This window comes from Nomascus leucogenys, chromosome 3 (genome assembly GCF_006542625.1).
Source record: "Nomascus leucogenys isolate Asia chromosome 3, Asia_NLE_v1, whole genome shotgun sequence".
Taxonomy (NCBI): domain Eukaryota; kingdom Metazoa; phylum Chordata; class Mammalia; order Primates; family Hylobatidae; genus Nomascus; species Nomascus leucogenys.
Genome location: NC_044383.1, coordinates 111,060,984 through 111,075,423, shown reverse-complemented (window position 1 = coordinate 111,075,423; position 14,440 = coordinate 111,060,984). Strand labels below are relative to the sequence as shown.

Here is a 14,440-nt window from a genome sequence, read left to right as displayed (position 1 = left end):
CTATGGGTGGGGTCAGCAGATGTACTCTAATAATTGTAGGTGCAATTATTTTAAATTAGTTAAGTGCCATATCAATTTAATAACTATGATTTAATAATATTAATGATAGTGGAATTTAGAAATTACCAAGTAAGATAAAAAAGGTTTTTGAATAAATAATCTTTGCGACAATATATTTCCTATTGTGAGCTTCTCTTTTATTTAAACCTTTTAATCATGAACACTGAGTTCAGCAAACTTAAAACTGTTTTATTAAATACATGTTGGTAATGAGGTATTGTAATATAAAATTGTCCCTTGGTTATTAATGACAAAGCCACTAGTCAACGTACTCCCTTTTGGAGACAGAGCTGTAAAAAACCATGAAGGGAAAATTTAAAAGGCAGTTCATAGGAAGCTAAGCCTAAATATTTAGAATAACTCATCGAAAGACACTAAAGTATTTGATGTCTTTCAATGAATTTTCTAAATATTAAAGGAAATTAACAGGGCCCGTGAAAATAGAGCGTCTTTCCATTATTTCCATAGGTATGAATTCCAAGGGTGCTTAGCTCCAGCAATACAAAAGGAACGTAAAACATAACCAACCATAAGCCAAATTGAAAAGAACCAGTTTTCTTCCACTAAGCTCTAGTTGATGGCAGGAATTCAAGCTGACTGTGTGAGCTGGAGGTGTTTGGTCTGGGCTAAAATCCCTGGATGGATTCTGAGCTTTTTTTTTTCCTTCCTGATAAGGAAAATGCAATCCTTTATAGGAAGAGGTACTTTAGCCTGTTGGTGCATGAAAGGTCACTAAAGTGTTATACCACAGGAGGCTTCAAGCAGGCGAAGCACACACGGAATGAAATGAGACTTATTAGCTAAATCACCGCAGATGCTTCGCTTCCTAAACTTGTTCATCAAATATGTTTGCTCAGGGTTTTAGGGCCTTATTTTTCAGTTTGCTTCTTACTTGTATCAGAAACAGATCCTTAATATTTTAAACTTGGTAACACATTCACACATGCTAAACAATGAAAGTGAAAAGCAATAGCTATAATAGTATCACAATAAATAAAGCATATCGTTAGTTGAAAAACCACTTTAAGCTTTTGGTTCTGAAGGCCTAATAAAAAATGAAATATAAGTTTCACTTGATAAACTATTTTGTGTTGTTGTTCTTGTTCATATCTGCTAATTCTCAGTGAGGTCAGTGCCTTAGGTGAGATTTTAAGAAACACATGATGGTTTTCTGCTGAGACCTGGATCTTGTTATCAGGTAGTGTTTTAATAATATAATGCCAGTACTTGATATATCATAATGCCACTACTTGATACATCGTTGTAGAATCTGTTTGGTAGCATCAAGATGGGGGGCTTTGGAGTCAGAAGACCTGTGCTCAGGTTGTGCCTTTACTTCTTACCAGCATTGGACCTATAATCAGGTCACAGTTGCTCTGAGTCTTAATTTCTTCCTCTGTAAAGTGAGGATAATAAAGCAATTTCAGCTTCGAAAGGTTATTGAGAGAATCAGGTGTCATATGTGTGTAATACGTAGAAGTATATATATATTAAAAATACACTATGAGCAGGACTGGGATCTCCTCTCTTTTCAAAAAGGATTTATACAAAAGGAATGATTGGAATTATGCTTCAAAATGCACATTTAGGCTCTTTACTGCGATAATTAGCATTTCCAAGGCTAGGAGAATAGATGGAGACAAGGCTCAAAAGAGAGAACTTTGTATTAGAATTTACTAAAATTTTGTACAGAGCGACAAAAGTGTAGAAGACATCCACGGAAGCCGAAGAGACCAGAGGGAGGTCTATGGAGAGCCTTCAAATGCCCACTTAGTTGGTTAACTGTGATTGGACAAGCAACAGGAATAGCCTGTGCGACATAATGTCGAAAAAAATAAGTTAAATGTTTAAAAAATTACATAGAACTGAATTTCCATATTTCGAATCCTTTTGGAAATGGCCTTGTATATTATCAGAAAGAACACAAAGAATTCGGGGCTGGCCTTGTCTGTGGTCTATGAGGCTTTGCCACGTATGTGGGCAAAAGGAACTGTCCACTGAATGGTCAAGAATGAAGACACTGAGAGCTCAGTGTCCTGGATCAGTCAGAATGATAGGCCAAAGCTTGGTGGATGGATTACTTTGTAGAGGAGAAGCTTACCTGTTCCTCTCAGATTTGGGCAGGGTTGCAAGAAGACAAAAGAATAATTGCCTGTACAGAGATTTGTCGAGGTTCTTGAGGGAAAATCAAAGAAGTTTCTATTTGAGAGATTTGACTTGCTCAGGTATCAGCACTTGGTTTAAGGATCCTGGAAAGGTGTGGAACAGGTCCTATGGCCAGAGTGCCACTTTGTCAAATGCAGAAGAATGAAAGCACGGTTGAGCAGGAGACAACACCCAGCTGAGTGTAGCAAGTACACATTTGCTGTCGGGTTTAGTTACTTTCTCCAGCAATGAGCAACCACCCAGGATTAGAAGGGGAGAAATTGAATCTGGGCATCGTCAGGCACAGATGTTGAAAGTCTAAGCACAAATGATGTGCAAGCAAGGAAGGAAAGCAAGGATGCTAACGAGAACACCATTCCTTTTGCTAATTCTGGAGATAGATAATGAGTAGGAAGACCCAAAGCATGAGAAAAACATAGGTTCCGGTGGAGGGAAGCTTCCAAATAAGGGTGAAGAAAACTTTTTCCAAGAGGGAGGCAGGAGAACAAGGAAAAAGAATAGATAGGTGTTTACGATCAGGCAGAAAATTTCAGAACTGGGCATCTTAGAGAAGCCTCTTTCCACCGTAAAGAAGGTGATCCACGATGAAGGGAATGAAGGTGGCAGATGAAGGGAGTGGTGATGAGGGAGATGAGAACTAATAGCGTGGAGAAACTGTAAAGCTAGAGTCAGAAAATTATGAATCAGATATCTTTTGATGCTTTCAGTAAATGTAGAGAAGCATGTAATGAAGATTATGATGAAATAACTATGCCAACTTCATCTTAAATGTGCCTGGGCTCACTTTGTGCCATGCCATTTGGATGGATTAGATTTTCCAGTCTTTGTTTTGTTCTCACCTGTTCGAATTGCTTTCAATTATATATGACACGTCTTTCAGATGAAATTGGAAGGAGCAGTTATTACAAGCTATAGGTAAGCTTGTTAGACATGATTGGGTATGTCTTCTCAGCTGACATCCAGAATATATTTAGAATCCACAGCCCATTTAAATGCAGGAGTTTTAATTAGGGTTGTGGGTACATTAACATATGCATATTTAGGGAAATAAAAAAATAAAACATGCGTGCTGTAATTACCTATTCGAGAAATATTCTTTACCTTGTAATCTTTGCTAACATCATCTTTGTATCATTTTACAGCCTCCAGAAATGAAAATCACAAAACTCCTGAGCTTAAATTAATCATCTTCTTAGAACAACAGTAGCAATTTCAGGAAAGAGAATGTCCCATGGTTACTCTAACACTTTTGTTGGTATTTGGGAAAGCTGAAACTAGATTTCCTATATCGAGTTCATTAAAAGAACTTAAGACCATTCCTGTGTGACTTATGGTGTACCTTTGGTCAATACGGATCTGAAAAGTAGTGCCTTTTAAAAAAGGCATGCCTGTCTTCGTTAAGTTCTACATAGTCCTCTAATTTATCCCTTAGGTTTCAGCTGAATCGTCATGTCTTCGGGGAAGAATTTCTTTCCCTTTGCTAAACTGCATGAGCTCTTCTTGGAATCATTCCCATGGCACCTCCATTCCCTTTCCTTGTCTGAACTTTCATCAAGCTTTACTGCAATTTCTCTTTCTCTCGCAAATTGTGCGCTGGATTGTAGGCGCCATAAAGGCAAAGATGGTATCTGTTTGGTTCCCTGCTTTATCCCTAGTGACAATACATAGCCTACCACACAGTAGTTGCTCAATAAATATTTGTTAAAAGAATCTGTCTCAGGTATCACAGTGAAGTGACATGGAAAGTATACTTCGAATCTTGACATCGATGTTCTGCTCCCAGTTCTGCCTCTAAATGATTGTTTAACTTTGAGCAAGTCAATTTGAGTGTCCCTTTCCTTAACTAAAATTAGGGGATTACAGTAGGTGACCACTAATATTGTTCATAACTTTATGATTATACACAATTCTGTATTTCTGGGATTAGTTCACATACAAATGTTAGCAATATAATGTTTAAAATGAGCAAATCCACAAAGGCATAATAAATGGAAAAAATTAGTGCAAAGGAGTTATTTCCATCTGCTTGTTACTATTATGCATTGATTTTACTAAGTGAGTTTCCAGAAAGATTAGCTGCTGAAAATGGCAATTGGAAACTGAGGCATGAATGGGAAAACAGAATGATGAAAAAGTTGGGGCCTTGGAGAGGACAGTCAGGTTGACGGGTTTGGAGCCAACAGAAATACTGTCCCCTGTTCCATTTAATTCAGTGGTGAAGGTGTATGGATGTGTGACTGTGTGCTTCCCTTTGCAGTGCCACACGGGAATTCAACATCAGCTTCATTAGTTACAAAAGCAGCAATTCATATCCAATTTTCATTTCGTAGCAGGATTGTTAATGTATAAACTACACTCTTTGCAGAAAACATTTGCAATTAATCCTATAAACAAACAAACAAACAAGTAAATGCAAATGTTACACTGCCTGCCCCTGCCAACCCCACTGACTCTGAGGTCTGGTCACCATTTATTATTCTCAGAAACGAATTGAAATTCCCACTTTGGCCCTAACCTAATTTTCAAGTGATAATAGGCATGGATTCCCAGAAGCACTCTATGCCTCTTGATAGTAACATCCTAATTTCCTTTCCCAGTAAATGTTTTAAGTAAGATTTTAGCACCAAAGGAAATTAAACTTTAAATTAATTGTAATTATAAAATGCCATCACTGATTTTTGTCTTCAGCCTAATTACTCTCTATTATTTAAACAAACCGCACCTCCTGTGAGCTTTAAGTTTGTTTCTCTTTCACTCCCTGCCACACAACGCTAACCAGTCATAGTGGAGGCCTCCCTGAGTATCGTCTGCCAGAGCAGCCTCATTTAAATGTCACACAGGATTGAGGGTTTACTTCCAGCTGGCTTATTTCCAAGGCTCTCTTTCAGTAGCTAGGTGTAGGCTGCTTTGCTCAGATGTTTTCGTTCCACATACCTGGTGGGCATCCTTAGAGATCTAGGATCTCTAAGTGCAGGGCTGTTTCTTAGCCCTCCTGCCGTTAAGAAGGAGACCTCTGAACACAGCCTTCTGTTTCTATGAGATGCCACTTCTAAAACTAAAGCAGAACCGGGTGTAAGGAAGTGGGCACCGGCCAACATCATTCATCAAGAGCCTAACTTTGAATGTTGTCTTCTCAGCATGTCTCTGATTTGGAGGGCTTTTAAAGAGACTTCATTTTCCTGTGCCAGCTCTTTGTCTTGCTCTCAGTTTGTTCTTTGGAGATGGGACTAAAGAATCCCAGTGATTTTATTTTGTGAGCATGTATGTCAACATTCTGCTGCAAAAATCACCCCACTTTTCTGCTACTTGAATGCTTTCTTTCTCATGTCATTATCCATGAGAAGGTAGAGAGAGATGGTGAGGAAGCTAGCCCAGGACACCCACTGCTGGTAGGCTGTGGGGGTCTGCACCACCCGAAGAAGCAGAGTCAGCAAAATCAAGGTTTTTGTTCATTCGTTTCTGTAAATGTCACTACTTTCTTCTCCTTCAAGTCACATGGTTTCTGTTTTGTTAAGGCTATTAAAACAACATCAGTATTCTTCATCTGCTGGATAACTTCAACTCACCCTGCCAGAAATATTCTTTGCATAAAAAATACCTCTTTTGTTACACCCCAGTTAAAGGCCCTCCTTTGCTTATCTGAATATTGTTACCTCTATATTGTGTTGTAGAAACAAAGCTCTGATTGTTCTTAATTAACAGAGGAGAGAGAATGAATCAGCTTCTTTCCCCTCATATTCTTGACTTGGAAATATCGGATTTATTTAAAGATGAACATTGTGTGTGTGTATGTGTGTGTACGAGTGAAAAGCAATATAGAATAATGGAGGCGATATTATGAGAAAAGAGAGAAAATAAGAAGTGAATGTTGAAGAATCAGACTCAGTTTTGACCTGAATATCCAAATTTAAAAATATAGCTTATGTGTTTTCTGTTAGATGATCACAAGAGGGAGCAATTTAATAGAAGGCTGAAAAACAAACCAGTGCTCACCAATCTGGGGAGACAATGTGAAAATTATTACACGTATCACTGTTGGAGAATGCTGTTGTCACTAATAGGAACTTGAATTTGATTGACAGGAGGAAAATTCATATGTAGCATCTGTCCCAGGTGTTGATCACTTAGTTTTATACATGGCAGCACATCTTTCTTCCTCTTGTTTAGAAAATGACAGGTGCGTTATTCAAATTACTTATTCATTTACTCGGAATACATTGAATTCTAAGGAGATGTCATATTTCCTTGGCAGTTTCCATAAAGGTCAATGAATGTTTGTGGAGATCCAATTGATTCATTCATTTATTTTGCAAATACTTCCTGAGTCCTCTTCTAGGTTGGGGATATGGTAGATGCTAAGGATACAGCAGGGAACAAGACAGGGGTGGATCCTGATGGTGTCTCCTACTATTCTTCCATCCTGAGTGAATCAGTGTGTACTGTATTTGAATGTTGGAAGGTCATGAATGAGCTAGTGGCTTTGGGCAAGTCATTTAATCTTTCTGGGCCTATAAAATTAAAGTTCTGAAATAGAACAGTAGGCAGGTTTCCATCATTTTTAACCCCGTACAACTCATAGTTCAAAACAAATCATAAGCAGAACAAAAACGATATAAAATTAAATAAATGCAGAACTTCTGTGCTTTGAGCAGAGGTGGGAATGGGAAGGAAAGGTGAAAGATGCCACCTTTCTCACCTTGGCCCCACTAGGATTCTGTAGGCATAGCCAGAGATTAGTGGCGTGCAAAGCCTGGGTCTTCAGGCTTTGTGATCCTGTTCAGAGATAAGAAAATAAATACCAACTTTTGGCTTAGTGGGAAACTGGCAGATATGGACAAAATTTTTTCAGTCAGTCACCATCAAATTCATAAGACAAATGTTATAAAAAGAAGATAAATTAGTAAGATACTAAGATTATGCTACATTTTATTTGATTGCTTCAGTATGATGCCAGATAAAATAAACATATTCTTCTCACAACTCTCCCTGTCAACCTGACACCCAAGAACTTGGCACCTTTTCTGAACTTCTAATCATCCCCTCTTAGGTTATGTTTGAAGAGTGATTTATAAACGTGAAAGAAAGCTCAGACTACCAAACAGAATATATGATATGGCCCTAACAATCAGATGGGAGGAATGCAGTTAGACGATAGACAGATAGATAGATAGATAGATAGATAATAGATAAGAAGAAAGGAAGAAAAGAAGAGAGTATGAAAGGAAGGAAAAAGGGAAGAGAGGAAGGAAGGAAGGAAGGAAGGAAGGCAGGCAGGCAGGCAGGCAGGTAAGAAGGCAGGCAGGCAGGCACATAATATAACAAAATTTGAACTGAGTATCAGAACTCAGAATTATGGAGTTATTTTAATTTTCCTTTTTTTATTTATCTGTATTGTCTATGCTTTCTGCATTCCTTTATCGACAGGAAGAAACAAATATTTTTTTCAAGGGGAAATAGTTCTCCCTGCTCCCATGTCTACCCTCCCCCATGGTTGAGAGTATGCGATTGTGCTCAAAGAACTGCATTCAAATCCAATGATCCTGACAAACTAGAGAAATGATAAAACATACAGAATGGAATTCAATACACAGAAGTGTAGGCCAGCAGGCTTTAGAAGAAAAATCAAACAAAAATAACAGAAAATTATTAGCCCCAGAGAAGTGAATAATTTCCTGTGGTTTTCTTTTCAAATGAAAGATTCAATAAATTGATTGTGACTTTTATCCCAAGGCCAGTTGATTTTGAGGAATTCAGGACAGGTTTTGACACATTTGTGCTTGGTTGGTGTAAATGTGCATGTGTCTAACTCCAAGTTTAAGCATCTTGAATTCATTTTTCTGCATTGATTTCAAAATAAGTCCCTTACGATATTATTTTTTAAATGATATTCCGTGTCTCTCTCCAGATGATTTCAACATTAAACATTTGCAAATACATTGAATCTCTTTGAGCAAAGAAAATGACTACCTAGTAAAATGAACTCATTTGCTAGAGGACCAACGTTTAGTTTTAGTTTAACTATTAAGCCAATGATTTACAAGAATACATAATAAAAATTGAGAAGTCATACGATGATTTTTTTTTTTTTTGCTATCATGGATTAGCAATATTTTCCATGGCTGCATGGCTTCCTTTTAATTGCCACATCTAATAGTGCTAATAAAGCACTGAAGACAATTCCTGATTCTATCACTGTGAGTGGACATCTGACTGCAGTGGGGAAAAACCGACTATGAAGTGAGACAGAAGAGCCACATTTATAATAAAAGGCACACCCGACCAGGAATCTCCAAATGTTTTCTTTCTTTACAGAATAGTGTAAAAGAGAACAAGTAGAGGGGAATAGAAGACGGGAGGCCGTAAGGAAAACTCTGCATGGCTGGTGACAGATGACACAGCAGAGAGCCATGCCACAAAGACAGCACAGCGAGATGCCTGCTTTCCTGGAGAAAGCCTTTTCTCCCAAGATGTATCGCTGCCTTTTCATGAACAAATATATAAAAGTATGTTGTGAAGGTGGCCCACTCAAATAGGGTTTGAAGGTCAAGCCACATCCTCTAGAGCAGGGGCCTCAGCTTTTATCCTGGGGAGAAGCTACTCATCTAGAGGCAGATCACCCCACAGTAGGAGATCCCGAGTGGGAATTCCTGCCTGGTGGCAGTGAGTATGGAGCTGGCCTGGCAGCAACACAGCCCTGAAGCCTCTTACCCACAGGCATCTGATGGGCCAGTGAGCTGCATCTATCCTCAATCTGTGCTCCACAGATATTTTCCAGTGTCCGGGACACACGTGGAGGGTGTGTGCGTGTGTGTGTGTGTATTTGGATGTGGACTGAATTGTGATCCCCCTCAAATGCATATGTTGAAGGCCTAACTCCTAATGCGCCTGACCATATTTGGAAATTGGCCCTTTGAAGAGGTAATGAAGGTTAAATGGGGTCATAAGGATAGGGCCCTAATCCAACAGAAAGTGCCATCTACAAGGCAAAGACAGAGGCCTCAGGATAAACCAAACCTGTGGTTTCTAACACCTAGAGTTTGGAAAGCAAATTTCTGTTGTTTAGGCCACTATGTCTGTGGTGTGTTTTTATGGCATCCCTAGCTAACTAATTCATGGGGGAAGGAGTGGCACATCTAATTTGGGATCTCTGCTCTGAGGGTTGCTGTCATCTCCTGGTAGGCACAGCAGATGGCAGTGGCACCCTGTGAGTCTGCACAACCAGCTGGCCTGCCAAGCTGTGGCTCTGGCTTAGATAACTAAAGGGTCAGAGATGTAAACTTCAAGGTCCTGATTTTTTTCAATGGAAAAAGACAAAAACCCTTGCAATATAGTGTCTGCTATGATGTAAATGTTAGTGTCCCTCCCCAATTCATATTTTGAAACATAATCACCAATGTAATGGTGTTAGGATGTAGGGCCTGTAGGAGGTGGTTATGTCATGACAGTGGAGCCCTCAGAAATGGGATCAGTGACCTTCTAAAAGAGGCCCCAGAGGGCTGCCTTGCCTCTTTTCCGCATGTGAGGCTACAGCAAGAGGGTATCACCTATGAGCAAGGAAACCAGCCCTCACTAGAAGCCATATCTGCTGGTGCCTTGATGGACTTTCCAGCCCCCAAAACTGTGAGAAATAAATTTGTGTCATTTATAAGCCACCCTACATATAATATGTTGCTATAGTACCCCAAAGGAACTAAAACAGTATCTCTATAAATATCAAACTGGGCCCTAGAAGAGGAATGAGATACTGCTTAAAGGGATACATAAGGGATAAAAGTTCTCAAGCATTTGATGTTCATGAGCCTAACTCTCTGTTTCAATGATGATTTATTGCTATTTCATTGAGTCTAGGCTTGAGTCTTTGCTCATTGAGCTCAAACCCTCTCCATTGCTTCCTGGAGGTTTCTGCCTCTTTCCTCTGAAGTTTTGTGGATACATCTGTTGCTGTGAGGCTGAGGTATCAGAACTGAGCACATAACTGATTAGCTTTTAATTGACTTCAAGAACATTTTGTCCAGTTGCCGTCATTGGGCCCTTATCTCCACAGCCATTCTAAGCACAAGCTACAGAGCCAAAGCTGTCCTCTGTTCCTCATAAGGCTCTTAGTAATGGAAACTTAACCAATTTGGCAAGCAGGTAGCTAGCACCTACTCCTGCCACTATGTTTCATTGCAAATGATGATGCATTATTGCAAATCCACAGTGGGTAAAAATAGGCACATAGAGACCCTCTCAGTGTTTACATGTACATTAAACCCCTCCCATGTTTCAGGGTTTGCTTGAGAGTGGTTTTATTTTAATCTTTCACCAAACTTTGGATCAGGATAATTTTTTGTAATATAATTACCAAAATGATACAGAAATGTCAAACCTTTTTTATTCTATGGATTGGAAGTCATATGTCCAGGCAGTGTCTGAGGATAAACATCAGGCAAGTGATTATATATAGAGAATATCAACCCAAAGCATTGTTACCAAAAGATACTCATAACTGTCTAGGTGTGAATGACTACAAGTAAATGAACCTGACCGAAAGTCACCAAAGACCACTGGACAGAGAGCCAGCCCAAATGAACATCTCCTCCCACCTGTTTACTAGTCCCATGAACATCTGAGGCAAGTGTCAGTCTACTTGTGTATAAAAATTTAAAAAAGAGTTCATATTTTGCCCACTCAGCAATAAGACAAACATGATAAAACATGTCTTTGAGAAGTCTGCTTGTGTTTTGGATTAATAAAGGCAGATGTGGTGTGTGGTCAAGATACACATAAAAACATATATGTTATTTTTTGGAGTCTTTTGGGGAAAAAAGTCTTATTAGATGATTGAGAGATAACTTGATCTTTCAACAGATATTGGTGACTTTGAATCTCCTTGAATTTACATTGATTTGGCCAAAACTTGATTTAGGGAAGAATTCCCTTAGAAGAATTCTCCAGAATATTAAGTGCTTTTTTTTGGAGGTGGCCGGGTCAGGGGCGGGGGGTGGGGGTTGATGAAAAACAGGAGTCTTGTGTTCAAATATTTTGGAAGACTTGCATTAACCATACTTTTAATTTCTATAAATTGATGCTTTAACATCTACAAAATGACCACTAGCTGTTTCCAAGTAAGCCTTGGCTCATCCCCAAAAAACATGTGGAGACTTTAGATAGCCCTAAACCTATGCATTAATAGTCACAGTGAACATGAATTTCATGGGCCACCACTTTGCAACATAGCTAACCTACCCTAATAAGCCTTCCTACCCTGCCTCATCCATTTCTTCTTGTAGGACTCGAACTAAAGATTCCGCTCTCTCTCTGCCTCATGGCTGACCCCGCTTCTTCCCCTGTGGGGTAGGTGGTATTCTCCCCCGGGAACTGTGGATATAATCAAGCCGTAGAACTCTTGCTGGTTTTTCTCTTTGATCTGTGTCTGGCCTCAAGGTAATATGATTAAAACAAAACCGTGGGTTAGAAAACAAAAAAAAGTTCATACTTCTTTCTGGCAGTACTCTCAGAAATGTTAATATATAAATGTGCATTCTAAATTTTCAGTGTCAAACTTACTTGGCTTTGGAATCTTTTTTTTTTTTGAGCAGTATGTCTTGTGGAACTAGCATTTCTGAGATTTCCTTTGAGAGGTGCTATTCTGCTGAAATACTGATTATGCATGTAGGAGACATGGTATGTCAGTAAGTATTGTCTGAAGATAAAAACGCACTGCTATCATTGTGAAATGAAATCAAACAACATAGCCCAGAGAAAGCCCAAATTTCATATGAAAATTAGGTGGGGACTTCCCCTTCATCAGGGATTTGGCACACAGACACCGAATGGTAATATCTCAATGAACTTACATAGTTTGTTTGGTCCACACATTTTAAAATCCATATATATTTTGCCCTTCCTAATCTTTGAATAAATCTTTTCTGTATAAGACAAGTGCTTACTGGATGTCTTCTCTTGTATAGGCGCTAGGTACCTCAAACTCAACCTGTGCAAACTGAACTAGTGATCTTATTCCCATTTTTATTTGCAAGTGGCAATTCCATCTACCCATTCACTTGCATCAGACACCCAGGAATCTAACAGTCTCCTCCTTTTCCTTTATCACAGTACCCACCATTGCCCACTAATCGTGTCATTTCGGCTTGTCTCATGGCACATCTATCCTCTCTATCTCCAATACTGATCCTTGTCCAGATTCACATTATCTCATGTCTCACTTTCATGGTGTCTTAACTAATTCTTTTCCCTAATCTTTCCCCCTCTTGAGTCTCTTCTTTATAATGATGCTAATGTATTTTTTCTAAAGTACATTTTTGATTATGTTAATCTCTTTTTATAAGCTACCTGCCCTTTCATCTGTGATTTTATTACATAAAGCCCAAACTCCTTAATCTTTCATACCCATTTTTCAACTATCTCATCCATACTTGTTTTTCCAATTTTCTCCAGCTGTCTACCTGTAGCACAGGAAACAAATTCAGTCATATTAATCTGGCCATGATATGCTTTTTCACCTTTTGCCTGGGACCACCCCTCACTTCCATACCAGCTACACAATAAAGATCTATTCATCTTTCTAGATCAAGCTCAAAAGTGTTCTCTATGAACCTTCTCCTGATCTCTTTCTTCTCTTTACCCACAGCATGCACTACACAGTTTCATACTTATTTGCTCATATGTTTGTTTTACCCTACTATTTGGCAAGTTCCTACACGTAAAATATTGTGTATGACTCATCGTAAAATCTCCAAAGGCTGACATAGCACTTGAAACACTGAGGAATATTTTACAAATGCTTATTTAGTGAAAGGACCATCATTTCCTTTTATATATGAAATAAATTATATACTGTATACTTCTGATTTTATATCATGTATGAGTACAATTGAAAAGTGCCTCTTCTACATTAATCACTTGATATTGCCTCTTCCTTTCCAGTATAATTGGAAAGGGAAGAAGAAACATATATTTATCTTTGCATGTTTTCCTCAAATCATCATATTCTCACCTTCCTCTTTCCTTACTGTTTTAAAAACCCAACATTATAAATATTTTTTGAAACCAAGAAAAATGATTCCCAATTCTGATTTTTCCTCAGAGTAAATGTAACTATGTAGGCAATTATCCATGATAGTACCCACAGAGAATAGAAGTACTTTCCCCAGTTCTCCTATTTTAGATCCTTAGGGGCAGGGATGGAATGAAACCTTTTACCCTCCATGTTTCAGAGAGCAGAGAACAACAGAGCCACTGGGAGGATTGTAAGAGGATACTGGGATCTAAACTCTGGATCAAGCAATATGTCTCAATGTTGAGACTTTGACATAGTTAGAGTTCTAGCCATTTGTATCAAATAGTAGGAACAAAAAGGACAGATGGATATTTGATTTCCCAAAGACAAATTCTCTGAATTAATCTGAAGTCAGTTTTTATAAGAATCTTAGGAATTATTACAAATTGTTGATTTTGGGGATTTGTGGTCTTGGATAAAACTGGTTACTTATCAATACCTAATAAAGGGATCATAAAAAGAGAGTGGTCAAGTTAGCCACATTTTAAAATCATTTCCATCTCCAATCTCCCCTCTCTGTTCCGTACTAGAATTGTTTATAAGAGGAAACATTTTTAAAAGGCCTTCAATGAAAAGAAAGAAGTTATGTTTTCAGAATGGGTGCTTCTCCATTCTTCAATTTGCTGGATACTGTTATGAGAAACACTTTAGTCTGATGGGCACAAAAGGCTTATTTTCCATTCTAATGCTGTGTTGTGGGATCTTGTCTGAGGAATAGGAAGGCTAAGTAGGAGGCAGTAAAGAAGATTCTTTGAACTTGAAAGAAACAGAATAGAGCTTTAATACTTACAGCTGTCCTCTTCTTCAGTTATACATTTCACAACATAACAGGCGTAGATGAAACCTGCCAGCTGAAACAAAACAGAGATGCTTTAGACATCAGACAAAGGCACCAAAACCAAACCTCACTGGGGAGTGGCTTTTCAAAGTCAGGCAGTTTACAACCAGACTTAGGGCTCCAACATGGCTCATTGGACTGGATCTTGACTCCAGTGTGGATTCCTGATTCAAATGATGCTCATCTGTGTTGTAAATAAATATATTACTCTGTTTTTCTCTGACCTGCGTTTTTGTGTAAGACTTGATAATTGCCAGGCAATCTAAAACAAACTATTTTCAATACAGAAAAAGACTTATAACCATTCACTAATG

At 38.6% G+C, this 14,440-nt stretch overlaps 1 protein-coding gene across 3 annotated transcripts in view; it reads right to left on the bottom strand.

The window, feature by feature from the left end:
• NKAIN2 (sodium/potassium transporting ATPase interacting 2) overlaps window positions 1-14,440 on the bottom strand; it is a 1,036,186-nt gene that overhangs the window by 15,191 nt on the left and 1,006,555 nt on the right. For all 3 annotated transcript variants that reach the window (XR_004029344.1, XM_003255655.3, XM_003255653.4), the window contains one exon: window positions 14,079-14,139. Coding sequence is in view for 2 of the 3 variants with exons in the window: in XM_003255655.3 (XP_003255703.1) it covers window positions 14,079-14,139 (61 nt within the window). In the remaining variant the exon portion in view is untranslated. The remainder of the gene's footprint in view (window positions 1-14,078; window positions 14,140-14,440) is intronic.